This window comes from Bombus bifarius, unplaced genomic scaffold, assembly GCF_011952205.1.
Source record: "Bombus bifarius isolate JDL3187 unplaced genomic scaffold, Bbif_JDL3187 scf7180000009243, whole genome shotgun sequence".
Lineage (NCBI taxonomy): Eukaryota > Metazoa > Arthropoda > Insecta > Hymenoptera > Apidae > Bombus > Bombus bifarius.
The window spans coordinates 1,975,977-2,001,812 of record NW_022884989.1 but is presented as its reverse complement, the minus strand read 5'-3'; the positions used below and the strand labels follow the sequence as shown (position 1 = coordinate 2,001,812).

At 37.5% G+C, this 25,836-nt stretch overlaps 2 protein-coding genes and 2 long non-coding RNA genes across 7 annotated transcripts; 1 reads left to right on the top strand and 3 right to left on the bottom strand.

The window, feature by feature from the left end:
• Positions 1-378: 378 nt before the first annotated feature.
• LOC117214840 (paramyosin, long form-like) lies at positions 379-23,930 on the bottom strand. Of its 3 annotated transcripts, XR_004488947.1 has the most exons (17): positions 23,786-23,929; positions 23,488-23,705; positions 22,037-22,093; positions 19,348-19,434; positions 19,053-19,219; positions 13,781-14,018; positions 13,448-13,567; positions 13,199-13,348; positions 12,924-13,070; positions 12,364-12,580; positions 11,634-11,761; positions 11,107-11,219; positions 4,333-4,528; positions 3,749-3,877; positions 2,573-2,944; positions 1,624-2,082; positions 379-1,140 (listed from the first exon to the last, which is right to left on the bottom strand). XR_004488947.1 is itself a non-coding variant. In XM_033461208.1 (15 exons), exons 1-15 carry the CDS (start codon positions 23,599-23,601, stop codon positions 1,690-1,692), a joined length of 2,628 nt encoding a protein of 875 aa, XP_033317099.1. In that variant the 5' UTR covers positions 23,602-23,930; the 3' UTR covers positions 1,621-1,689. The 3 variants fall into 3 exon arrangements, 1 of the variants encoding a protein (XP_033317099.1); XR_004488946.1 differs by having other exon boundaries at positions 23,488-23,930; XM_033461208.1 differs by lacking the exon at positions 379-1,140 and having other exon boundaries at positions 1,621-2,082; positions 23,488-23,930.
• On the top strand, positions 2,061-2,737 carry LOC117214846. The gene is made up of 3 exons (XR_004488951.1): positions 2,061-2,147; positions 2,345-2,456; positions 2,540-2,737. It is a non-coding gene; the product is annotated as an uncharacterized LOC117214846 (long non-coding RNA).
• Positions 5,279-9,503, bottom strand: LOC117214841 (paramyosin, short form-like). The gene is made up of 3 exons (XM_033461209.1): positions 9,194-9,503; positions 8,095-9,084; positions 5,279-6,035 (listed from the first exon to the last, which is right to left on the bottom strand). The coding sequence occupies exons 2-3, from the start codon at positions 8,410-8,412 to the stop codon at positions 5,457-5,459; spliced, it is 897 nt and encodes a 298-aa protein (XP_033317100.1). The 5' UTR covers positions 8,413-9,084; positions 9,194-9,503; the 3' UTR covers positions 5,279-5,456.
• On the bottom strand, positions 22,100-23,326 carry LOC117214844. Of its 2 annotated transcripts, XR_004488948.1 has the most exons (3): positions 23,102-23,326; positions 22,419-23,023; positions 22,100-22,329 (listed from the first exon to the last, which is right to left on the bottom strand). It is a non-coding gene; the product is annotated as an uncharacterized LOC117214844 (long non-coding RNA). The 2 variants fall into 2 exon arrangements; XR_004488949.1 differs by lacking the exon at positions 22,100-22,329 and having other exon boundaries at positions 22,418-23,023; positions 23,102-23,319.
• Positions 23,931-25,836: the final 1,906 nt, after the last annotated feature.

Genomic DNA, 25,836 nt, shown 5'->3' with positions numbered 1-25,836 from the left:
GTAATAAATAAAATTTGTGTTCTTTATAAATATAGCAACAGTTTATTAATTTCATTCGTAGTTAAAGTTCTATGGTTCGTTAGTTACAGTGATAAAATATTACGATAATTATTAAAATATAAACACGGTATTAGAACGGTATTTTACAATATTTTTTCTTCCTAAGATATTTAGCTTCGGAAAGGTTAAACTTTTCTCTATCAGCATAAAACGTATTAAAAAAGGAGGATAGATTAAAGGATCATCGTAACATTAAGAAATAGAAGAAGAATTACAAAAAAGCTCGATACATTTCGATAGGATGTGTTACAGGAATATATCGGTATTAGTGTTTAATCTTTATCTTGCAAACTATGGAAGGAAATGTATTCCATCGGCTTCGTACGTACGTGTTTCAGTTTATTTATTAAATTATTGTTTGACACAGGTTATCGTGTATGTCGTACAGTGAGAGTTGTGTGTATGGGCAATAATACCTATCTATAATATAATAGTAGAAGTAGAATTAAAGTTAATCCATTTAAATACAAGTGCGACACGCGCGATCAAAGAGGCGTAAGGAGAGAGAGAGAGAAAAAGTTAAATCTACGTCTCGCGTTTTTCATTTAATTTCTTTTACTTTTTTCCTTATTTATTTATTTATATATTTATAATATTATATTTCCACTCCTTACGCTTCGTGATGCTGACATAACGGATACAAGGAAGATATAACGAATCGTTGTTGATTTTTTGCGTGTATAATATTGTATAATATGTATGTATGTGTATATATTTTCATTTTTTGGGTTGATTAATCCATTTAATCGAATAGCGACGGTGTTATGCGTTTTAAGATGGTTGCTTCCTTCACGTTGCTTGTTCATTAATGCTTATGCCCTTTCGGTTTTTGCATTTATTTGGTTCGTTACGACGGGTACCGCGTTTCGTTGGCCAAGTATTTTGAATTTGCGACGGGTCGTTGGGCCTTGTCATAATACGATTAAATAAGATGATACGACATTTCGATACTGTTTCTTTTCCTCGTTGCTTCTTCCTTACGATGTTCGCGGTACGGCCCGTTGGAAACTCTTCTCGGCTCTTTCAACTAACGATGACGTATAGAGGCTCTTCCTTTTCTTCGTCGTTTGCTCGTGACACCTGTCACACAATCGTGGAACTGTATATTTTCGAAAATATAAATTTACTGAATTATCCGATGATCGTTTGAAATCTCACGATATTTCCTTAATTGTACACTTAGATACGTGGTGTAAGATGATGGTAACATTAACTGGTATTATTGGATTGTAGGTAGGTAATCAAAAAGCAAAGAATCATGAAACAATTTTGTGTAAGTTATTTTTAATTTTTCATGATTTTTATCTTGTAAAATATAGAATACAAAATAAAATCAAATAGTGTAAAATTAATTGATCTAATTGAAATTATGATCATAGGAGTCATAGACGAACATTAAGGTAAATAACAATCGATCAACAATCGTGTATCGTGTATTTGATTATTTCTAAAATATAACTAATAATGTAGTTGAAATGATCCATTGTTTCATCTTATTATCTTTTATCTTTATTTTAGATCACATTCGCCAAAACTTACATAACTTATTCGTCAAGTACGTACGTTTCTAAAGACGACGAGGTGGCGTTCGAAGTGGCAAAGGATGGGGTGTCGATGGCGATGGCGTTTTTACAGGTCAGACCTCGTCTCCTGGACGAGGTACACCTGAGAACCGGGCACGCTGGAGGTGGTGACGAAGCTGCGGTGTTTTGCGCGGATCAGAGTCAAGTTGCTCTCAGCGGTATCAGCACGATCTTCAGCAGCCTCCAATTCCCTTTGGAATCGGCGGACCCTGGTCACGCTCTGCTGGGACATGCCTTCCTGTTCTTGCAGTTGCCTCTTGTAGATGTTCACTTTCTGGCTCGCCTTGTCCAACGATTCTTGTAACAACGCAATGTTCTTCGCGTCCTCCTCTACCTGAATCATCACCTCCTTGATGTTGCGTTCCTTCTTGCGGAGAATCTTCACAGTCTCGGCATGTCGGCGCTTCTCTTCGTCAAGTTCCAGCTCTAAGTCGCGGATCTGTTAGAAGAATAATCGAAAAACGTTGAATTTGCCTTGTGGAAATGAAACATTCGTGTGGCAAGGTAAAGGAATAATTTATAAAAAATTGGATTGCATGCTATAAATGTTTAACTGTTTCTCTGTAGCATAAGTGTAATTAAATAGGTAAATTTTGTAGATAGGACTACGGCAAAATTTCAAAAATTTGTCGTCTTTACATTAATATTTCATTAATGCTAATAAAAATATTTGGTACCAATCAAAACGGATTTTTTTTTAGAATAATAAATTGCAGATGATCTACAAATCTAGTTGGAGTAACCTTTAATTAAAAAAATTGGAACTAGATTCTTACAGCCTATGGAAAAAAGAATGCAAACATTTTTCATACGGTGAATAGTCGTTTATAATTTCTGTTACGTATTTTAATGAGTTTCGTTCTATTGCTTTCTGAAAATAACAATGTCGTCCACAGGAATAAATCAAATGGAAGGAATCTTAAACTCACCCTAGCCTCGAGTTTGCTGATGATACGCTTGCCACCGACGATAGCGTTCGCCTCGACTTCCTCCAATCTCACGGACAGGTTCTTCACTTCAATTTCAAGGGACTTCTTGATGGCCTCGATCTTGACGATACGTTCTTGTTCCTCGTGCAGGATCTCCACGGTGTGCTTCAGTTCGGTCTGTACCCGTTGGTATCGCTCGTCGCTCACTCTCAGCTCCTTCGTCACTTCTTCGTAGTCTCCGGCCAGGGTAGCCAGTTCTTGCTCGAGTTTCGCTTTCGATGAAGCAATGTTCACATTTATGGTAGTCAATTCGTTGATGCGACTAACCGACTCCTCGTATTGCTGCTCGACGGTTCTCTTTGCACGGAGGGCCTTTAAAAATATTGTTAGTTATGTTATCTATTATCATGTGGAGACGAAAGAAGAATAGGCATAGTGCAGACAAGCGGATATGATACTACATGATTTGGTTTTTTAAGTAAACGATAACTCGTATTGGTAATTGAAGCGTTAAGCAGAATATGCAATTAATTTTCTTCTGATTTATGGATACTGTGTTTGTTCCATTTTTTAAGAAGATCTTTCATATTAGATTAATTTTCCTTGCATTGTTTTGTTATAAATATTGGATCATAATATTAAGAAAATTAAAAATGTCGATTAATTCGTCAAGACCTTTTCAATAATTTCAGTATACAAAGTTTAAGAATAGACGAATCAACTTAGTGGCAGAGGAATCAAAGTTTTATGCAACTGGTTGGTACATTTGAAGTTACTGCTTAGCATCACCGTTTAGTCTGATGTATTTATAGCTTGTCTAACATCAATTGCTCATTCAAACTATCGAGTGGAAAATCCTGCCGTTTCGTTTTATCCATTTCATCATTCCATGGTTCGTCTATCTAATCTGAATTTAATTTGTTTTATTCCTTAATTTAGAGATAAAAATATCAAAATAATAATAAAAACGTGAAAAATTTCTTTGCAACAGAATGCATTGTGAAAGAAACAGCTGGAGATTTTGAAACTAAATTCAATCAGAATTTTAATTCACTACGGCCCGAAATCTTTGCTTTACCATAAAATAGATTAATTTAGTAAGTAAATATATGTAATGTCAAATGAAAAAATATTAAATTTTTATGATAAATTATTCACAGTAAATACGATACTTACAGATTCGTAATTGCCGCGTACTTCCTCTAGCTCAGCTGTCAACGATTGCAGGCGTCGTTGACTGATACCCAGTTGGTCTAGGGTCACTTGTAATTGGCGTTGAACTTCGTCGTAGTGGGCTTGGAGTTCCTACAAGATAATGACACGGCGTTTAAAATACACAGTATTTTGCCAAATAAGCGTCATTATTTTTTTAACTGCCACCTATCACTCATATAACGCACAAATTTTCGTAAAGATGTCATTACTACAGGTGGGCGAGATTTCCACATATGTATCGACTCAGAACTAATTTTATCGATACATTTCGTGTTAGGAATTAATTTCTTTGGCAAAACTCCAAAACTAAATTAAAAAGACGCATTAGAACATTTTATTAAAAGTATACGCGTAACATTGAATCACCTAAATAGAATGGTTAAATAATCAAATATAGCAAAGTAAAATTAAATATCACCATTTTGTATTGATAAAAATCTGTTCTTTAACTTCAATTTGTCTCGTCGTATTTAACTCGTTAAATGTCAGATAATCAGCCAACGCATTAACATAAACTTCTTTTTATTCTATCAGGTTCTACTTACGGTCAAAGTGAGCGATTGCTTCTTGATGGTCTTCTGTAAGTCGATGTTGTTCTTGTTGGCAACGTCCAGAGACAGTTCCAGTTCGGTGATCTGGATCTGCATCTTCTTCTTCACGCGCTGCACCTCGGACTTCAATTTCGTCTCCGCCTCAACCACGCGGGCATTCAGCTGCTCGATCTCGATACTGGTCTGTTTGCTAATTTATTTCATTCCGTATGAACAATACGATTACCCCTTTCAATCGTTTTAGAAGGTTCAAACCAGATTATTGTTTCCAGGTGACAACAGCAAGAATTTTGGATCGTCGGAAGATACCACGTCTTTCTCTCGTTGGTATTGTTTGCGAGAAAACCGCATCATCGGTGAATATCCAAGGTTAACACGTTTAGAAATGTTTGACATTTTACCAGTAACGTATTTAGTAATGCAACGAGTGTTAGATTACCGGGATGTTTTGAAACACTTTGGTTGGGCATTCTTTGTGCTTTATCTATTTCGATGCAGGGTTAGTTCGGCTGCTTTAATGCATAGTTAGTTTGGCAACGGATGCAGTGATTTCGGAGGCATTACCATATCACAAGTGGAAAGTGTATTTATGTAACAAGGAAGATGCACGTAATTTACTTTAGTGTTTCTTTGACGTCTAGAAAAGATGATGGTTATTTCATCCGATATCGAAGTCAAAGAGTTACGAATTTGCAGCTACTCTAAATAAAATTCGAATTAAAAAATCTCAAAATTGAATAGAAGTCGGAGTCAACGAATCTAAATCTAGAGAATAAAAAATATTTGATGAAAAATTTGATGACGAATATTTGATGAAAAGAGATGATTGTTATCCTGCATAGAGGTGAATTTTTCTTATAAATATGCGCCGATGTTTTAAACAAAGCTTCAATACCTGTAAAGGCATAATGAATAGAGAAAAAAGTAAAACAAAAATTCGTCTAATCAAAACATTTTCTTCTTCAACAAATTGTTACTCGCCTAATCTACAATTACAAGCTTCTGAGAATCAAACGACAGTGCAATTACTTCTCATTTATCGTTTATTCTCTTCATTGTTCCGTGTCACATTACTCTTACCCACACGGTTAAACTAATCTACTAGAATTTCCATCCTTTCAAGCGGGCCTGATTCCCAGGCATCCGTATAATCGTCTCGGTCTGGTCGGGTGTCGATACCTCTTGTCCAGGTAGTAGTTGCTCGACTTCTCTTCGTATCCTTTCAGCTCCCTGCTCAGGCTGTTCAACGGCGCGGTCAATCTATCCTCATCCAACAAATTCCTCGTTCTCTCCTCCATTAACTTCAGATGATCTCTGCAGTCCCACGAATAATTCGCGGAGGCAGTCTCCCTCTGGTACTTTCTAATATCGGCCAATTCTTGACTCTTGTTCAAGTTCTTCAGAGCTTCCGCCGTTAAATGGAACTCGATCGCTCTAGCTGATTTACCACGCAGACTTCTTCCATGATCGAGGGCGTCCTGTACCTCGGACATGTGTTGCACGTCTCTCAGCGATCGGAAATCGATGTCGGCCATTTCACGTTGCAGCTGTCTAGCCTCAGCTTTGGTGCGTGCACTATCCACGAGCAAGGGCAACGGTTTTAGCCGGAAATCTTCAAATTTTCGTGGAAATACTTCTCTAGTCACGTGGCTGGCCTGCGCCGTCTTCGACAAACTGAAGTCGGACCGATTCGCTATCTTTAAGAAGACGAAAGCACCAGGTCAGACCCGTGCTCGCATAAATCACCCCCACGATCTTCGCGGTTGATCGTCGATTTTGATCGTCACGTTCGATCGACGCGATTAATCGCGATGATTAGAAAAAAAAACAGAAAAAGATGTCGAGACGAAGAGCGAAAGCGATTAGAAATCGTGGTTTTCACAAACGCGACCCTTTCCTACGATCGTTCCCTGGTCTGAGGGTAGTCTCGACTGAGCCTAAACTTAGCCGCAGCGGTCCAGAATTCGAAAGTGACCGATGCACACTCTCGATCGACTCTCTCTAGAGACTCGAGAACGACTGCCAATCTGAGCAAGCTGCTAGCTTCCCGGCCCCGGGACACACGGGACGCGAGATGGATTTTTTAATGTACGCGCCGCGAGACTTGGCACCCTTCTGAGTTGCGTCTCGATTCGTTTCATTGCTTCCATTGTGAATTACGGAAAGATCTAACTGCCTGCCAGATGTTACCGCTTCCGCGATATATATCTATTTTCTTACACCGAATCGGTAAATATAAGAGCAATGGCGGAGGCTTAGGTTGCACGGTATTAATAACAATAAGAAATTTAGGAATTCCCGCTTTCTATCGCGCAACTATAATAGGTTTCATTTTACGCCGAAGATTTCTTGCCAATGACTCGCTCTGACCGTGTTAAATTAAGATTTGGTGACAGTGGGGCGGCAATGGAGCGTCACAGGCTCGAGTTATTGGGCTGACAATGAATTATAGAAGACTTTCTAAAACTAGAACTTTCGAGAGTAATACGATCGGTTTCTAATCTATATTTCCGTTTTTATGCTTCGAAATTTTTATTCCAGTGACGATAGGATTTTACCTTTCGGCTGTATATCATGTTCTATTGGATAAAATTTCAAGGATAAACAGAAATGTTAAAGATATATTTTCAAACGGAAGAACATTGAAAAGTGATTTATATAAAAACGTTGACTATATAGGCAGTATATATATGTATTATCGGAAACATATATTATAGAAGCAAATAAATAATATCTGTTTAAATTTATCTCGTGCATTTAGAATTAAACAATAGCGTAAACAGTAACTTATTTGTTGAACAGAATACTGCCAACTCTTCCATTCCATTATATTGCACAGTCTTGAAATCCGAAATACGTCAAACATCACGTTTTAATGTGTTCAAAGATATTGAAGAAAATGGATTGTACCTATAGATATTTGTATCGCAAAAATTATATAACTTAGTCTCTGTAATCGCTATAATATTTACCACTGAATCAATTATTTCAAGATTATTCTGACGTATCTGATTTGTAAAAATTATAAAATTATAATTATGGAATTTTTAAAAATTACGTACTTATATAACAATCTCTGTAACGTTAAGTAATAGCACAAGCAATGCAGTTTTCCCGGTACATATATTAGATGCAAATAATCAACTATCTATCGATCATTATCGATCAATCTTACGTTTTCCTTTATCTTTTATAAACACTTCTAGCTTTTTCTAACTCCAAGTTCCTTGTTCCTCTTTTATAAAACTTGTTATTGCGACGCACTGCGTTACTTCACAGTTTAACTTCAACTTTTAGAAGAATCTCACTGCTTACAGAACGATCGATACGTACGTCTGGCCGCCGGAAGCAAACGTCAAAATCCAAAAACTTAAAACTTAGCTTAAACCAAATCTCATCGTACGCCCGTCACTTCCAAGCCAATTCTCAAACAAAGAAATCCCATTCACTCGAATTACGCATGCCCCACCCAAGTCACCAAATCGATTTTCAACGACCGTGACTTTCCCCTCAAGAGGAATTCATTCTTACGCTCGTTCGATTGACAGAAGTCTGTTTAAACATATTCCGACGGCAGCAGCCTCGCCGAGTATTCAGCGTCGTATAAAGTCCGTCTACGTTGGTGCAGTTCCTTCCGTGACGCCAAATTTAGCGAACGAAAAGGTCAAGCAGTCGCGAAGGCGCCTAACCGCGCGAATCGACCGCTTTTCCACGCTCGAGTCGGCCTAACTTTCGCTCTCCGATCTAGTCTCGTACCTTGAACTGGGACAGATGATCCCTGGCCTCGTCCTCAGCATCGATCGCCCGTCTGATCAGCTCGTGTCTCGAGTATGTTTCGATCGGTTTGCCCTCCCATAACGCTCTACCATCTGACCAGGGTAATTCCGGTGGTTCTGTTTTGCGAGCGCAATAATCGCGTGGCAGCGAGGAACATCGAGCTTGCCGATCGATGTGATCCAGCATCGGTTGATAGAAATTGATCCCGTAATTGTAGTTCTTGTCGTAAATGTAGGTGGGCCAGTGTTTCCATTTTGGCTCCAAAGGCACGTGCATTGGCGGCACGTAGCTTGACATTTTTCTTTGTCGCGGTTTTTTCGGTTTCTCTAGGTTGATAGGTTTTTTTTAATTCACTCGAGGATTGCCTTCAAGCGTTCTTTGGAAATTGTTTTCTCTTTAAAGGATTCTTCGCAAGTTTTACTTAAAGAGTTGTTTGAAAGCTTCTTCTGATTGGCAAAGGAGCTCGTACGAAGAGAATTTCTTGGAAGATGATCGACGTCTCTTCTTCTTTCCGAAGCTGTTTTCTCTGTAGGAAAATTTCCCTCAGTTTTTTTCTAAAGCGATTTCTGACAAATTATTTCTCTCGAGTAGAGTATCATACGATTCCGAAGCTTTTATACGAAGTGTCTTAAAATATTCTTCGTTTTTATTTTTCTTAGGAGTATTGCTCTCTTCGCTGAAACTTTTGTATTGATCGTCTTGTTTACCGATTAAATCTTTCAATCGAATAAAAATTTGAATTCTAAATTCTCCAAACCTATATTTGAGATTTATCTATGCTTGAATTTCTCCTTCTGCGAATTCTGTCTTTGCTATTATTACAATGTATAATATCACAAGTATCGATCTTCACTGGGAGATATCGACCACCGACAAACTGCTTCTTCGAAATGTACACTTTGACGAATTGGCGGATCTATTTTTTCGAGTATTTGTATGGGTATTGTTAATGTTTCATCCAACATCTACCTTGAATAGAAAGGATTGTCGTATTGTATTTCTTTCGGTGTTTGTGGAGTTAAATGTGTTAGATACAGGACTTCGTTTTTATGGGAGATTCCCTGATTTTTTTACTCACAGATTTTTCATTGTCGAACGATCGGAGGTGACAGTTGCTACGAAACGGTCGAGAAAAATTAGGCCGGTCAAGCGCGCTGCTATCTTTTGTACTTTTTCCTTACGATTGCCACATTGAGAACGGCCAATCAGCACCACTCGGCTAATAATTAGATCGTGACTGATCGGTGTTGAACGACGTTTATTAATAGTAGGATTGCGTACTCTTTATGCATCATCCTCAATTAATGACCCCAAATAATCTTTATGTCATTACAGAACGACGATACTCTTTAAGATACCGTTGAAAATGGTTGATAATATTGTTGTCAATTTTTCATGTAGGTAACGTCGCGTTTTTTTCCTTAACGATGTTCTTAATTTTGAGCCTTATTACATAGCGTGGTAATAGCGATATTATTTCTTTGGAGATGTAAATATGTATCTTTTCGAAATAGTCAAATTTTGTAGTTGTAATTCTTTTAAGCACTCCCTTTGAAAAAAAATTTTTTCGGTATAGAAAAATAGAATATGTACAGTATACGACATAACATGTCATAGTATTGTATGTATCTTCTTTTTAAATGATTTACAGTTATCGTATTTTGTATTCGTTTCGCCTAAATGTTTTTATTTCTATTAATACTTTTCATCGGATCCCGTTTTCCTCTTCAGGTAAAGAAACATATCGTTTCTTTTTTCGTAGCACGTGGTTCTTACAAACCCCATTCACAATGACATAATCAATATACGTGTGTATCGGGCATTTGGCATTTCGGTACCGATGAGACTCGAGCCAAACAGAAACAAAGTTGTCAGGTCTGATCATCGTTCGATGACGAATCCCGTTTGTCGATCCATGCTGATTGAATTTCCATTTTCGTTTAAATAAGTAACTAGATCACAACAGGATATTCACTCGAGTGTTTTCGATGGATACAAAAATACCTTGGATGATTAATCGATGCGGCTGATCGATGACAGAATTAACCGTATCTTTATTAATAGGTGGATATCATTGGTTAGTTATACCGGAAATAAAGCCAACTGCATCAAGGCTAAGTTAAAAATTCGCATATCCGTATAGATACTTTTCAGATCTACGTTCGTACGAAAAGTGTTTTGAAAGTAATATTGGCTTATAGATTTTCTGTAACACTTACATAACTCGTATGCGTGTTAAATAATGGTCGTGCGTAAGTGTGACATAGATCATACAACTTCAGAGGATAACAAATAGTATAATATTTGAGCTGTAATCGAGTTGGAAAATGAGATTTTCGTTTCTACTGGAAATTTGATCTCTGGTTGAAGTATTGAATTCATTTAATTATTAAAAATGATTAAATTTATCATTGATTTTCTAGAATTACCGTTTTATTGCTATAAATAACGCATATGTTTTCTAACTTTATATTTGATCACCGGCTGTGGATATGACCCAGAGATACTTTTAGAACTGCATACTTTGTCAAAAATGTCATAAAATATTGATTTATCGACTTCAAAGAATATGATTTCATTGAATAGAAATAACTCTTTTCTGGCTACTTTTCATTTAAATTCTGGTTTAACCTTCGCTATTTTAGAATTAAAACGTTTCGCATGAATCGGTTGCTCTACTAATAAAAAAGAGGAAGGACTTATGTCGTCTATCATCGTACGTATATGACACGAAAGCGGAAATAAGTCTCTTAATACCAGGGTTCAATATTTTCAACGAAGAGATAAACGGAGATAAACGGAAAGATCATTACGTCACGTAAAATATGTCACCTGGAAACTATATTCTCTATGCGTTTGCAATAATAACATCGTAGAATTAAACATCGGTGTTAGTACCAAAAAATCGTAAATTATTAATATTGCAAATTATAATGAAATTTGAATGGGCAATTTAAGGAGAAGCACAACAAACGCAATTTAATTACTTACCGGATGATTTCGATTTCTTCATCCTTCTCAGTCAGGCGGCGTTCGTAATCGTGACGAAGTTGAGTCAACTCAGCAGACAGTCTTTGAGCGCGTTGTTCTTCGATCTTGCGTCCCTGCGATCAATTTTCTTTTACGAACAATTCTATATTTCGAACTTTTCAACTTCCTACACTATAGCCAAATGATTTCTAGAGGATAATATGGGAAAATGATATTTCTGATTATCGTTCCACTACTATTTTGTGAAATTATATCAGGTCGTATAATTTTCTTCCAAATTAATAGAGAAATTATGATTAACTTAATTTCGAAATGGTAATATTTTATATACTGAGAAAATTTATATACTGAGAAAAATTCGGCTGTAAGATAATAAGCGACGCTTCTAATCATTAATTTCCTACTAATCAAATTTAAGTGCTGCTATTACAAATCCATCAATTATAAGGACAATGTATATTATAAAAAATTTAGAAATTTAAAGATACTGAAATAAATACCGCTTTAAATAAATAAATTCCACTTACTGCTTCGGCTTCTTTGTAGGCGGCAGCGAGTTCCTCACGCTCGTTCTCCAACCGACGGAGTTCGAGTTCCAGTTCGTGAAGTCTGCGGTTCATATCAGACAGCTGGTTCTTGGCATCGTTCAAGTCATCTAAAACAATAACGCAGTAGTTGATGTAAAATTATTTCTATACCTCGTGATATGATATTTTATTTACTTTTTTAAAGGTAAGAAATTAACTACACACACGTTCTTTCCATTTACTTGATACGCAATAGCGGGTAAAAAACACTTTAAACATAGTATTTGTATAAATATTAACAATTTTGTAACTTTGGTGTATTCTTCCCCTTTTTGATTATACAATCTATTTCGAGATATATGTATATTGCATTTATTTATTATTTTTGTCAAATTACGCTATTCTTTCGTATGTTCAGCGTTTAAACTTTTTTTATCCGCTACTGTAAGTCATCAGACACTTACTATATTTAATTTTAAATATAATACGTGTTACGCTAGATTTACAATAAAATCTTTGAAACCGAGTACAGTCAATTTTTTCGTATAATACAAATAATTAATGGATGCCATCGATATTTTGTATTCTCAGCTTTCACTTATCCCTATTTTAATCTTATTAAGTGCTTGATGATTTACGGACGTGTAATAATATAAATGTCAGATAAATACAAAATAGAGAATAGAAAATGGAAAAATATCGGTCGATTGAATCTTATGAAATTGCTCACCTCCCAATTTCTTGTTTTCACGGGCCAGTTGGTCTTTCAGCTCGCGAGTTTTATCGAGTTCGGCGTTGGTGCGCTGGAGTTCTTGTTGTTTGTTGCGGAGATCACGTTGGCTTTGTTCATACATTGCCACGCTTTCATCCAAGCGAGCCTTGAGTTCGATATTGATCTTCTCCAAGTGTTCCACGCGTTTCTGCAGTTCGCGAGCTGTTCCATTGGCCTTAAAAATTGATAAATTCATAAATAAATAAAATGCTGATGACTGCAATTGGAATATCATGTTACGTACAAGTTGCAAATTGTGAACTTTAAACAGATTAAAATGTATTCAATCTTTTACGAATATTTTCACCTAACTCAACGTTTGTCCCACAACAATGCTTTATTTATACATTTTGTTCCGTGAAAAACTATTCCAAACGAAATCGTGGAGTTATCAGTCGTATTCGACAATTGTATTGAAAAAAGGAAATAATATGATTTAGAAGTTGATTTAGTTTAATTTAAAAGATGATTTATATGTGAAAAAGTAGCATAGAATAGTAGAAGTTTTGAAATTGTACCTTTTCCAAGTCGATGATCAGCACTTCTACTTCAGATTGGAGGCGGGATTTCTGCTTCTCGAGGTTGTTGATCTTGACGAGCAGTGTTTCGATCTGCTCTTCCTGTTCCTGAATGCGAGCTCCGTATTTACGACGTAGTTCCTCTACCTGTAAAATTCAGTCGACCTTTTACTCCAAAGGTCCAAACTAACAGAAACTCCGTCTATATATATTTATGCGCTTCGAAGCAACGATTGCTTTTGCTTCTAAAGTTTCGAGTTGTTCTTTTCAGTTACCTCTTCGGCACGAGCGTTAGCTTCGGTTTCATACTTCGATCTCCAAACTTGCACTTCACCGTTTGCTTTGACCAATTGACGTTCAATGTCCAAACGAGCTTCCGATTCCTCTTCCAACTGAATGCGAACGGATTCCAATTCCGATTCAACCTGTTGACAGTTTTATTACATTAATGAAATACAATTTAAATGTAATTGAAATGTGTCACGTTTATGTGTAATTTTCTAGAGAATTAAAAGAACATATACCTGATGTAAGGAGGCCTCGACCAATGAACGACGACGATCCTCATCCTCGAGACGACGGCGAGCATCTTCGAGCTGACCCGCCAGCTGAGTCTTCAGGTAAACAGCGTTCTCGATGTTAACCTACGATAAAACAAATTATTATCAAATCATTAAAAAAAAGCGTAATAAAAAGGAGCTAGAGATACAACACTGATCGTGTTATCGATAGTGCCAGATAATTTTAAATCGTAAAGACTATTTTCCAGAAGTTCGGAAAACTTCTTTTCTCTTTGTTGAAGCAAGGCTGATGCATTTGTATCAAGTATGAATTTCGATTAATTTGAAATTATTTACCTTCAAGTCCTGCACTTCCTTCGTCAATTCGATATTTTCCTGTGAGATCCTGGTTTTGTGGTTGGTGATGTCGATGACGGTACGATTCAATTCTTCAATTTTCACGTTAAGCTCGGCTACATGCACTTCGAGTTTCTCCACAGTTTTTATTGACATCAATTTTTCTTTCGTCACGTTGTCCAGCTGGGCGAGGAGTTCGTATACCTCTTGTTGGAATTTCGATTTTTCCTTGTCAGCTCTGCAAATATTGCCAAAATAATGTATTAGTAGAATTCTGTCAGACGCAGACAAATTTTTGCCGGAATTTAATCTTTTATTTCTTCGAGCAGCGTTGCTTATATCTTCCAGTGGAATGTTTATATTATATTTCTACATATTACATTTCATATTACTACTTTCGTCGACGATAGCTTTCTGACCTGTTTCCCTCAAACTTTTTACGCTATTCTTACATCTATATAAATCATTTCAAACCAGGAGAAATCCAACGAAATTCCACAAGGTGTGATCGTTAATCGCCATACGCCTTACAACAGTGCCAACAAAAGCAACGGCTGGAACCTTTCTCTCTAAACAATGTCCAAGAACAACATCCTACAAAAATACTTCATTGAACGGACCCGACCTAAGATGTATGTTTCGTCCATTTATCTAAATCATCAACCGTTGGTTATTTCGAGCTCAAAACTGACATCTAAACTCTCCATTGATTACCATTAATCTTAGAAAGACGAGAAAGAGACTTTCTCAAATCCCTAAGAAAACTAATAAGAAAATCAAGAAACAAGCAATTTCTTTCTCTTGCGTGTGTAAAACATTTTCCACTCGCATTCCTACGAAACGAATGAAATATCTTTTCGCTCTGCGATTACGCTTAGGATGAATACTTGTCGTCAAATGTCCTTTGCTCGAAACGAAAAGATAGAAAACTGACGTTAGCGTTTATAAATAGAATCACGACTTATGGTACACGAAATATTCGAAGATCGTTTCTATCATTTCAAAAGTACCGATCGATGAATTCGCGTACCATTTTCACTGTTCTACGAATTTCTAAACTTTCTCTAAATTCTCAATAAATACATCGTATCGTTTTCCTTTACATAACGAACTTCTTAGCCAGAGATCAGCCGAATCTTTTACAATTATTTTCGTACGCATGACAAAAGAATAAAACATCATGAACGATATACAGTTGCAACCGTAATCGAATATTACGGTTCAATTAAATGTCCAATTTGTGATCGATAATGCGATCAAATCACCTCGATTGAATCTTCTCCTTTCCTCTCTGATCTTTTAAATACGAAAAGTATCTTGTTCCTCCGCATCCTTCTTCGCGTGTATGTTGACGAATCTCTACGAACAAGATGGAAATAAAATACAGAGACAGACGAAGAGATAGGGAGGATCGGCTAGCGGCGATATCGGTGGTCCACCTACACGTAACACACAGAGGGTGTAAGGTGTCGGCCGATTCCGAGGATAGTGGGGATCCGGGCCGGTCGCCTGTACTAATATGGCGCGGCAACACAGGGTTGTGGATTGCCGCGCGACTCGCACGGTTAAAAATAGTCATAAGCCGAGTAGCGGCCGTGCGAGCAAAGCGTCTCGCGGGGGGAATCAGCAGAATAAAAACGTAAGAGCAAGAGGAAGGGATGTAGCGAGAGCTAGAGAGCGTGAAAAAGGGACAGAGAGGGACGGAGGGATAGAAAGTCGTAAAGGGGAAAGTTGCGAAAGTCAGGGCAAATGGTGGAGGCAGTGGCGAAGAACGAGAAGAAAACGAATAAATAAACTGGCGAGCGTTTATGCATTTATGGGACGTATAAAAATATGGGGAACGCCTGTAATACACACAAGTATATACAAGTGGACCATTTCAATTTTTTACTTTTACTCTAACTTTAACTATTCTAATGCAACGTGAGAAAATGTCTTGATTCGACTTATGGTAATTAACTTTGCCGTGATTAAAAAAAAATGCAAGATAAATTGCTTTAGTTTATCTTGATATATTCGTTATAGATACCAAATTAATCTATGACGATGAATAAGTATTTGCTTAGGTTCTGTTTCTTCGGTAATGTTCATGAAGGTATGCGAATTTGCGTACACGTCTTTAGTATATGAAAAGTTTGAAAAGGGTTAGAAGTTGTAGAATGACAATACAACGACGAGACAATGAAAATAACGACAAGAAACCGAAACGACGACAAGAGAATTAAAGTTACAGTTTCGATTCCGGGATCGGAAAAAAAGTTGGAAGCCAAGGAATTCGTTCAGAAACGAGGTTATACGTTTTGAGAGAACGGCGGAGGGAGTGTACAAATACGACGGGAGAAAGAAGAAACAAGACCGCGTGTGTGTAAGGAAAAGATTGCAGTCGAAGTAGTAAAACTAACAGGAGAGGGGTTTATAGGATAGGTAAACGAGAATCATGAACGGAAAGAGTTTACCAAACTGAAAAAGATTGAACGTGTATGCAATCTAGGAAAGAAAAAACGAGGAGAAAAAATAAGATTGATGAGAAAAGAGCAGAACAAGCGAATAACAAGAAGATAATGGAAGCTGTGTAATAAAGAGAGCGGCGAAAGCAGCTCGAAAGATGGGGCAGGACTATTGTAAAAGGCATTTTAAACGCCCTTCTTGTACCAACAGGTGGAAACTTTTTGCAGCGCCATGCAAATACTCTAAATACCTCGTGTTTCCCTTTATCGTTATTTTTTTCTTTTTCTCTCTTCTACGAAGGTAATTGAAAGAAGATCGCAAAAGGAAAAGGAACCGAGGTGGAATTTGCATCTTCCTGAAAAGTCACGGAAGTCGATGAAACGGCCATTTTACGTTTATAACGTCGTAACTAGTCTTCATTTATTATTTTCCAGCGTCGTTAATGGCGACTGGGCTGTTCTATTTCGCTGGTTGAAATATTAAGAGGCAATTAGCTGTTGCTTCGTCGCGATATCGTTGATGTATAAATGTCGTAATTGCTTTCGCTGGAGGGTACATTTAGAACGGAATCCCAGTTGGGCTCTAATTTCAGGCCGCATTCTTGATCAACCATTCCACTTGTGCGCGCTGATGCTACAGAAATACGTTCGAAAGAAGCTTCCTGATATTCCACGCCACGGAACATGATTTTTTAATTTCAGAAAGTGCGGCGAGGATGCGGTTTCGTCGACTAAACTCGAGGAAAAGAATCGTTTACGTTCTAAGCTCTAAGTTGTGTTTGTTTTTTATTCCTGAAGTATGAGGACACCGACGAATTTTCGAAGAAAATTGCACGATCAGAGTCAGATTTAAATAAGTAATATGCTTCTGAATACAAATTTGTGCTGGAAAGTAGTTTGATTAGAAGTAAAAGTAAACGTGTATATTGAAATTTATATGAAGCGGTGATTGGTTTATTTTTAGTACATTGTGAAACGAGAATAGATGAACTTCCTCAGACATTAATTTACTAATAAAGCGAGATCAGGAAGAGATAATCATTTTTCACTCATCTTTTACGAACAATATATGATCGCGAGCCAAGATTATATCGTCAATAACGCGTTACTGTGAAAGTATTCTATACGCTCAATAATGTTCATCTTATCTTCTTGAATCGTGATAGAATTAAATAGAAACGAAACGTATACATAGTATCAGTATCATTCAAGAAATCAATGGCGTTTATTCCACGTTACGCGATATATCCGATTCGATAAAATCCCAATGAAGCGTCAGTCTTTGCAATAAAGTCAGATGTTTCTCCATATCAAACTTGTGTCGAATATGTTACATATTTAATATACTCAAAATTGATATGAATTTTACGATCTCTCCTACAAAACTTTGACTTAATTTTCACTCTAATCGTCGAAACATGCTCCCGACTCTAACTTTAAAAAAACTACAACTACATATTACGTGATAATAAGAATACTTTTTCGAAAAACAATCCTCCGCCGTACACTGTAAGACCTTAGTCAAACATTGGCAACCAAAGAGAAGAGATTTAAAAAAGTTGCGATTACTAAGCTTCCTGAGACTCGATAGAGACCACAGACAACGGACACGCGAAATAATAGACAGCGTCTAGATGACAGCTCGATAAATTCTCGAAACGGAGGCGTCCTTGTAACGAGCGATATCGCGCATTGGGGCGCCGGGACGTCGAAAAGTTGGTTATGTTTAGAAGTGCTGGGGGAACGAGTCTACGCGTATTTCAGGTGCGAGTAACTTCGTTGTTTGGCCAGAGGCCAGTATCGTCGAGCATAATTCCCGCAATTTTCGAATACGCTTTCGTTCCGCGCGATACTTGCTATAATTAACGATCCAACAGTGAATCATCCTTGTTTTCCATTTCGTTTCTTTCCACATTTTAATCCGTCGCCTTTCCCTTCTTCTTCTGTGTTTCTCTATCAGTTCGATAATACACGAGCAACGAAACTGGGTTTCGACGAATCTTCGAACTTCCGGTGAACTGTTTATTGACGCTTTGCACGGCGTTCGCGCGCTTTGACCTCAAAGAGTGGGATCGCGAGGCCGCGATTTTATTTTCACAGGTGTATATAATTAACCACGGTTTATTGGTGTTCCTATTCCAGCGTACCTTACACCCTATCGAGATTCGACGCCTGTTTCGACTCCCTCGGACAGAATGTTATCGCGTTTCGTTTCGTTGCTCGGATTTAATATGGTTTTCAGTGGATTCGTTTCAGCAGAAGGTAACGTGTACTCTCGAAGCGTTTATATGAAACGTATCTGGTCAAATAATGCCTAGTTCGGTCGAGTATCTGCTATTTGATGTTAACTAAAGCTTGGGAATCAAGTTTTTATCGAATATTTGAAACTATTGAAGTTTCAGATATTAGAGTTATGGAAAATACGCTTTTACGTAGCAGCGATGTAGCTTGGAATTGTGGAAAACGAATTACTAGAAATACACGACCAAGTATATTTTTGGTTAACTTTGGATTATTTTAGAAGCGTCAGGTATAATTTGTATAGTATCTGGTCATGTTTGTGTTCAATATGATGCCGTACTGAAAATAGAACGAAGATATACCAAAGGTAATTGAGTAAATGGTTATGTAACTGTTTTGATGAATGCATTAGACTAATTGCTTTGGTAGGTGCGATGATACGAAGTAGAAGGTACGTATTAATATACCGAGGAACAAATATAGAGAATATAATATTTTCTACTAAACTTTTGACTAACCTGTCGTGCTTAGATATATAAAAATAAATTTTTTTGAAGCATTATAACTTTGATTGATTTGCTGACCTGGCGCGTGCTTTCGAAAGTTGGTCGATTTGATCTTGGAAGTCGACAACAACTTCCTGGTGTTTCTTGCGCAGAAGGTGCGCGGTTTCCTCGCTCTCGAGATGAACATCTTCGAGTAGTTTGCGCAGCTTGGCCAGTTCCGTGTCCCTCTTTTTGTTAATCTCGAACTGTTTAATTTTAACAGAAGTCGTTAATATCGCGCTATTAATGAAATTTAATCGAATGAAATCTGCAAATCTAAGAATTACACGATTATATTACGTGTTTCGTTGTAATGATTCATTCTGAGACTTACTTGAGATTCGGCGCCACCCTCTGCCTCTTCGAGACGTTCGGACAGCTGGATGACTTGCACGCTCAAATCAGCGCGCTCGCGTTCAATCTGCAAATCAAATAGAAAAGATTGAAATTTGTCAGTTAAGAGACATGGTGATACATAAATGAATATTATAGAGATTTTAATTGTTTTTAATTATTTTACGAGTCAACTAAGCATTAGTATTTAATTAGTTTCTGCGTAATGAGAAACAAAAGCTTGAATTTTGTCCACTTATTTTTGTTCTTTTGCTTTCCCTTTTGTGGTCGTAATCCTCCGTGTCAATAGACGATTTTTCTACCATTATACTTTAAATTCAATTTAAATAAAAGAAAAAACAAATGTTTATAACGTAGCAAAAACTTTGTGAAACTAAAATTTTTTATCGAGAAACGCTTATCGTTATCGATTCGGTAATCGTATGGTGAATTTTGATAATCTCTGAAGCTATAGATAGCACAGAATGAAAATTTTCAATTTCTGCAATTCCTTAGCTCGTCTAATATTTAAAAATAACTCTTCGCGTACTGAAATATTCTATTTACGAATTCTTGGACCACTCGATCCAAACATCAAACATCTCTACCACTTCAAAAAGGATCAAGGATCGATCATTCCATTTCTCTGATAATAAACGTAAGAAACCTCGTAAAACGTTCCATAACGCGTCAAGAAACGTACCACTGATGCAAGGAATTCGAACCGTTCCTAACTTTTATACGTCGTGTATGAATTCACCGAGATGGCATTCTTGTTGATACACGTCGAGTGTAATCGAGACGCGCGGCATTGTTTTGGAAAGAGGCCTCGAGAAACGATGTGAACAGCTCGGTGCAAGCTTGACGTCAGGTTTCTTTGGACCGCGAATAGAACGATCTAATTTCGTACGGACTGCCTCTATATCGGGAGCTTTATTCATATTACAAACGAGGCGTTTATCGAGAAAAGAGAGTCGCGCGACACCACCATAACTGTTAGTTCTCTAGAAACCATTAACGTTCACCATGGTTCTTGAATGCTGATATTACTTATTGTTAAAATGCGACTTGTTGTCCCGAAGGAACGTGTAGGAAAATATTAAAGGAAAATAAAGAACTTATTTTAACCATGACTCTTTAACCTTGCCTCTGATAATAGAAGATTTATCGATCGTCGATCGGAAAAATAGCTTCCAGTAGGAAAACCTAACTTGATGGAATTTGAAGTTGGGTAAATTTTGGATTGTTCGAGGATAAATGATTAAATTTGTAACTATACAAAGTGGTAAAATTTAATATGTGTTGTTTTGATAAAAAGTGTATTATTAAAAATCTATTATTTGGTAGTTTCAATGTTTAGGAGACTTTATATCCTCGTATCAGGATACTTGTGTAATTAACTACACATGTATGGATATTTGAATATCAGGAAATCAATTCAAACGATAATCGTAATCGAAGTAACAAGAAGTCGCAACATTATGTAATAAGAAACGCGATCTAAGCAACGTGGGCTGTTTATTCTCCGCAAGAATAATTAACCGGACACTTCATCGGATGATACGCGTTAAATACGATCATAATTTCTAAGTTTTTACGGTTTCGAAGCAGGGAAAATGTCGCTGGCACCGGTTCAAGTCACGTATTACAAATAGCATTACGAATCTGATTTCCTTGAAGTTTGATCGCGCAATGAAACGCAAAGAATCTTCCAATTTAACGCTCTATTTAAACAGGGACCACCATTGTTTCTAGAATATTAAACTCTACTACTCTAAAACGCATCAAAAGTTTACATTCTAAATATCTTTAGAATCTTCCAAATTTTGATACGTAAATAAAGAAATGTATTATCTATAATTAATTTGAAAATTATATTTGTATATTTTGTGTCATGTTGAAAGACAAAATTATTCGATGATTAATCGACGAATGATATTTTACGATTCGAAGTTTCAAGTTTTCTTAGTATCGTCTTTTAGCTTCTTTTCTACGAAGTAAATTTCCGATAAAAGTATCAGGTTTTCTTGGTTCTGTCTTTTTAAACAGGTAGACGTAGATACTTGTTGGCCGAACACGAGAGAGGAATGCGAGTTCGTACGCTGAAGAGGCGCGCATCCCCAAAAATAGCTGCGACTCGAGAGCTGGACATTTCGACCTACTGCTCCCCACTCTATGATGGAGAGCAGGCCAGCCCCGCTTTTTTTGTATCAGTTTCAAAATTCACAATACCCGGATTACATAAAGTCTCAGAATTGACGTTTACTTCTGGCTGTTTTAGTATTTTTATCTATAGAATCTCGACGTGTGCTTAGCTTGAATTCCTTTCGATATCTCGATATTCGAGAAAACGGAGAACGTCTTGATCAAAATGTTTTCTCTGTTCTGTGAACTAACCGCGGTAATTATTTACCCACGTGAAAAAATACGAGTTACTTTTTGCATGCTAGGAATTATTCCTCACTATCGGAATAAGAAAAAGGCAAAGAAAGATAATAATCACTCCCCGCTATTAAAAAAGAAAGAAAGACACAAAGATAATAAATAGTATTCTACTCTAATTCGAAGCAAGGAAATCACACGTTTCACTAGAAGAAACGATTCAACATCAAACGATCAATCGATCACCGCTAGAATAAGAGCTCACAGAGGGAAACTACTGGAAGAGGATCGATCGAAAGAAAACTCACCCTCTGACGCAGCTCTCTCTCAGACTCCAGGTCATCCTGCAGCAGGCGGATTTTGTCCTGAAACGAGAGGCAAAAAAGGATTAGAGCGTATCACGGACCACGTTACAGAGGGTCGATGATTTACGTAATCGGCCGACGAGAATATCCAACAGACCGAGGCTCGGAAGGTATTTCAGAAAGACGGACAGCCTCTGAAACGGGCTGACTCGCGGAGGGAACAGGAGGATCTTCGTTTTCAGCGACCGTTCATCGGGGTCGTTTCTCAACCGAGGAACCAAGGAACGTGCACTCGTCTGTACGTGTTCCATAACGAGATCAATGGCAAACGGTTCTTCTCGAGTTGAAAGAAATAAGAAAAAAAAAAAAAAATGAACAATCTTACTTGAGTCTATAGACGAATACACGTTTCCTGGTTCTGTTCTTCGAGTTTTCCTCCTTCGTTGAGTTTTTTCGTTGAAGCCACGAGATTGGCATAATCAGGGTAACTGAAGACGAGCCATAATAAGATCCGGATGGGATACATTGATCAAGGTTCTCGATGAGAACGCTTTGTGGATCATTCGAAGATGTCACTCCTTCGTGGCACGATCGTCATTTAGGGCCGATATTTACGACTATTTTCGTACACGAGCAATTTGATAGCTACAGAACCGTCTACGACACTTTCGTTCCTCGTCAGGGTTGGCACTAATATCCCTTATGGTCACTGAACTTTCTCGCGTCTCACTGTCCCCGAAATCGGTCACTGCTCGACATTTCACCTTTTCACCAGCGATCACTTCCTCTACGTGATTCGTCCTTCTTCTTGTTCTTTCGTCGCGTCGTTCAAGGAAACATAAATCGAAGGACTTCCTCTGAGAACCCCGGCGTTTCGATCCTCTTCTCGTTCTTCTGTCTCGCTCTCATCGTGTTGCATCATCTGGCAGACTTGGATGAACATTCTAGGTTCGCTAAAACCTTGGATTCTTCGGATCAACGAATTTAGACCTAACGAGAGGTACGTAAGACGTCCTATCATATATTATATTTCGCAATAGATACTTTCGACTATTACCAGTGAAATACCTTAGCTATTACGTGGATGGAACATTAATAGTTTTGTTCGTATGTTACAGCCATCCTCCCGTTCCCTTCCTATTCTTAGTAACTAGTTGTAAGCGATACTTCTACAACATGGTAACTAACCAGCTTTTCAGAAACTAATCTTTATTAGCGATCTATTATATTAAAAATAAAGAGATGAAATTAAGATAAAAAAGTTGAATTAAAAGAGATCATATTTGATATATAGAACAGTATCTAAAATAATAATAGTTTAAATAATTATTTATGGTCATCGAAAAGCAACGAAGAAAAACGAGGCATCGTTGTGCTCTTAAACGTCACTGTCTTATATCAAGATAATTTTGAAGAAAAACGAGTAAAATAGCGTTCGTTTCCGCGGAACTTACCTCCAGTCTGGAGAGAGCGCTCAGGTCGGCGCTGTATTCGATGCTGACATCGGCAGTACCACCGCCGGTGGAGCGGTACGTGTACTTGGAAGCTTTAGCGACCGCTGAAGACATCCTGTTCGCTAAATTCACTCGCTATTTTCACCAAGATAATTTGTCCCCGTATGGAGCCGAGAGATTCGTTTCTTCCTCGGTCTTTTCTCGCCTAAAAGCAGCCTCTTACGTCGATGCGTCGGCTGTTACAGTCGTTTAATTTCTTTCAAACAAAAATATAATCGTCGTAATATAATTTTGCTACCACTTTTCTTCCTCCTCGCCGCTTCTTGTTCGGCTTGTTCTTCGTCTTCTTTCTTATTCTGTTCTTCTTCTTCTTCGGGGTTTCGGAGCCGACCAGCGCCCTACTCGTAGTGCGCGACCCGTCGTCGTTCGTATGGCGCGCCGGCGGCTCCATGGCTTCGTCAAAATGACGGTTCCGCGCAGGCGCGTTAGATCAGCGACCCCCACCAGGAACATGCGACGACGACTCGTCATCGTGGTCATTCCTCGTCCTCGTCGTCCGTCGAGGGGAACCACTAACCAACGACCACCACCGTTACTCGAACGCCCACGTTTCCTAGCGTGTCTGCCAAACGGCCTCCTGCTTAGGGAAACGGCTATGCCGTGTTCAATTGCATTTTATCTGCCCTTTTCCTTATCTTTCTCTTCTCTTTCTCAGCTTCGTTCTAGAAACGTTACGTGTTTTGAATGTCCTGTTTAGGTTTACTTGTTCGTTGTTAGGTGTTTCTCGTGTATGAAAGAAATAAAACGGCTGAATTTTATTGGGATATGGATATGAGATGGAATACATTGTAGTGATTATTAAGATTTAAGTGGAACAGCATGGAACGATATATTGTGCGATATATTGCATTATAATCGTTGGTTTGGTATCTGATAAATCTAATGTTATTATCGTCGTTGTTGTCATTATCATTGGGTGGCTTATGATCTTGCACTACATTCATGATAATTGAAACATCGTGATTTTACTTTTGTAGAGTTAAATGTTAAGTATTTTTTATAATAAACGACGTATCGACGAACAATGGCGATTAATTAACGAAAATTAATTTCTGTTTTCGTCTAGAAAAAGGCAGTCATTTTTAGAATGTAAATAGTTTTATAACTCAAGTTACACATGTATTGATAAGTTCAGAAGGGAATGTTGACAATCATCGATAATAAGGGAACAAAAATGTTATAATGAATTTGTTGTCGAGGAAAGAATTACGATGAAATAGCCAGGATTACCATTCCATAAACATCTCAACTGTTGATATATTAAAAAATAATAATATACATATTTCATGTCAGTAAAAGAATTGATTTAGAGTGTAGCATTTCAGCCAGTCATCGCGCTAAAAACAGTGTTTATAAATCACTTGTTCAGATCTCGTTCAAAAATCGTATTTTTATGAAGTATAGAATATTCCCAGGATGAAAAAGAATAGAAAAATATGTAGTATTGCTGTGTTATTGAGCTCAAGCCAGCAATTTCGTTAATGCAAGGTTGAAGTTTGCATATTATCTTATTTTCAGTTGTAATCTACTTATTATAATACAGTGCGTCACTTTGTAAATTTATTGCGTCTTACGCTTATTCCGTCTCATATTGTTCCAAATATTGAGATATCAATATCTGCTATTTTTCTTGGCATGTTCGCAAAATAACATTCGATAGTTAGATACTATATGTTGTGCTTTTCTCTACTGCAATAAACTGACACTAAAAATAATACCATATAGCGAGAAAAAAGCATTTATCTTTTTTTATAAAACAACGTATAAGACGATAAAAGATTATCTCTTCCAGAAAAGATTTATTTCAGGTATGGCACAATTTTTCTTTCGTTTCGAAAGCTTTTCGGAATTTAACTAAGAAACATAAATACCAACATTCTGAAAACGTAAACGTGACTAACATTCGGCTTATGTACGAAATATAAATGTTCGTCATATACGAAATAATGCAGAATAGTTTTCAGTGCAATGAAGCTTCTAAGCTCAACAGGTGTACCGTCTCCGATCGAAGATTGTTTCTCAGTACAAAATTATCGTAGCTCTGGACGAGTAGAACCAGAATCGTCTCCTAGCGTCCCACGCCTCGCATTTCGTAGAATTATTCGCTTAACGTTCGACCTCTGCAACCGCGTCTCACTTCGTATACCGATTTAGATATGCCGTACTTGAAAAGCTGCAGGGTCATCGGTTTCATTCGTGGATCGATGAGCGAGAGTCGTTGACATGTTCGAATCTATAACAACATGGGCGTAAAAGAAAGTGCTACGTAACAATCGCGCTACGTCACCG

Bases quoted from the DNA above. Each gene is read 5' to 3' on its own strand.
- LOC117214841 (XM_033461209.1), bottom strand. From the start codon at position 8,412: ATGTCAAGCTACGTGCCGCCAATGCACGTGCCTTTGGAGCCAAAATGG. The intron at 6,036-8,094 runs GTACGAGACTAG...GTCTTCTTAAAG, and splicing joins ATCATCTGTCCCAGTTCAAG to ATAGCGAATCGGTCCGACTT.
- LOC117214840 (XM_033461208.1), bottom strand. From the start codon at position 23,601: ATGTCTTCAGCGGTCGCTAAAGCTTCCAAGTACACGTACCGCTCCACC. The intron at 19,435-22,036 runs GTGAGTTTTCTT...TTTGATTTGCAG, and splicing joins AGAGAGAGCTGCGTCAGAGG to ATTGAACGCGAGCGCGCTGA. The intron at 12,581-12,923 runs GTACAATTTCAA...TCAATTTTTAAG, and splicing joins TGATCATCGACTTGGAAAAG to GCCAATGGAACAGCTCGCGA.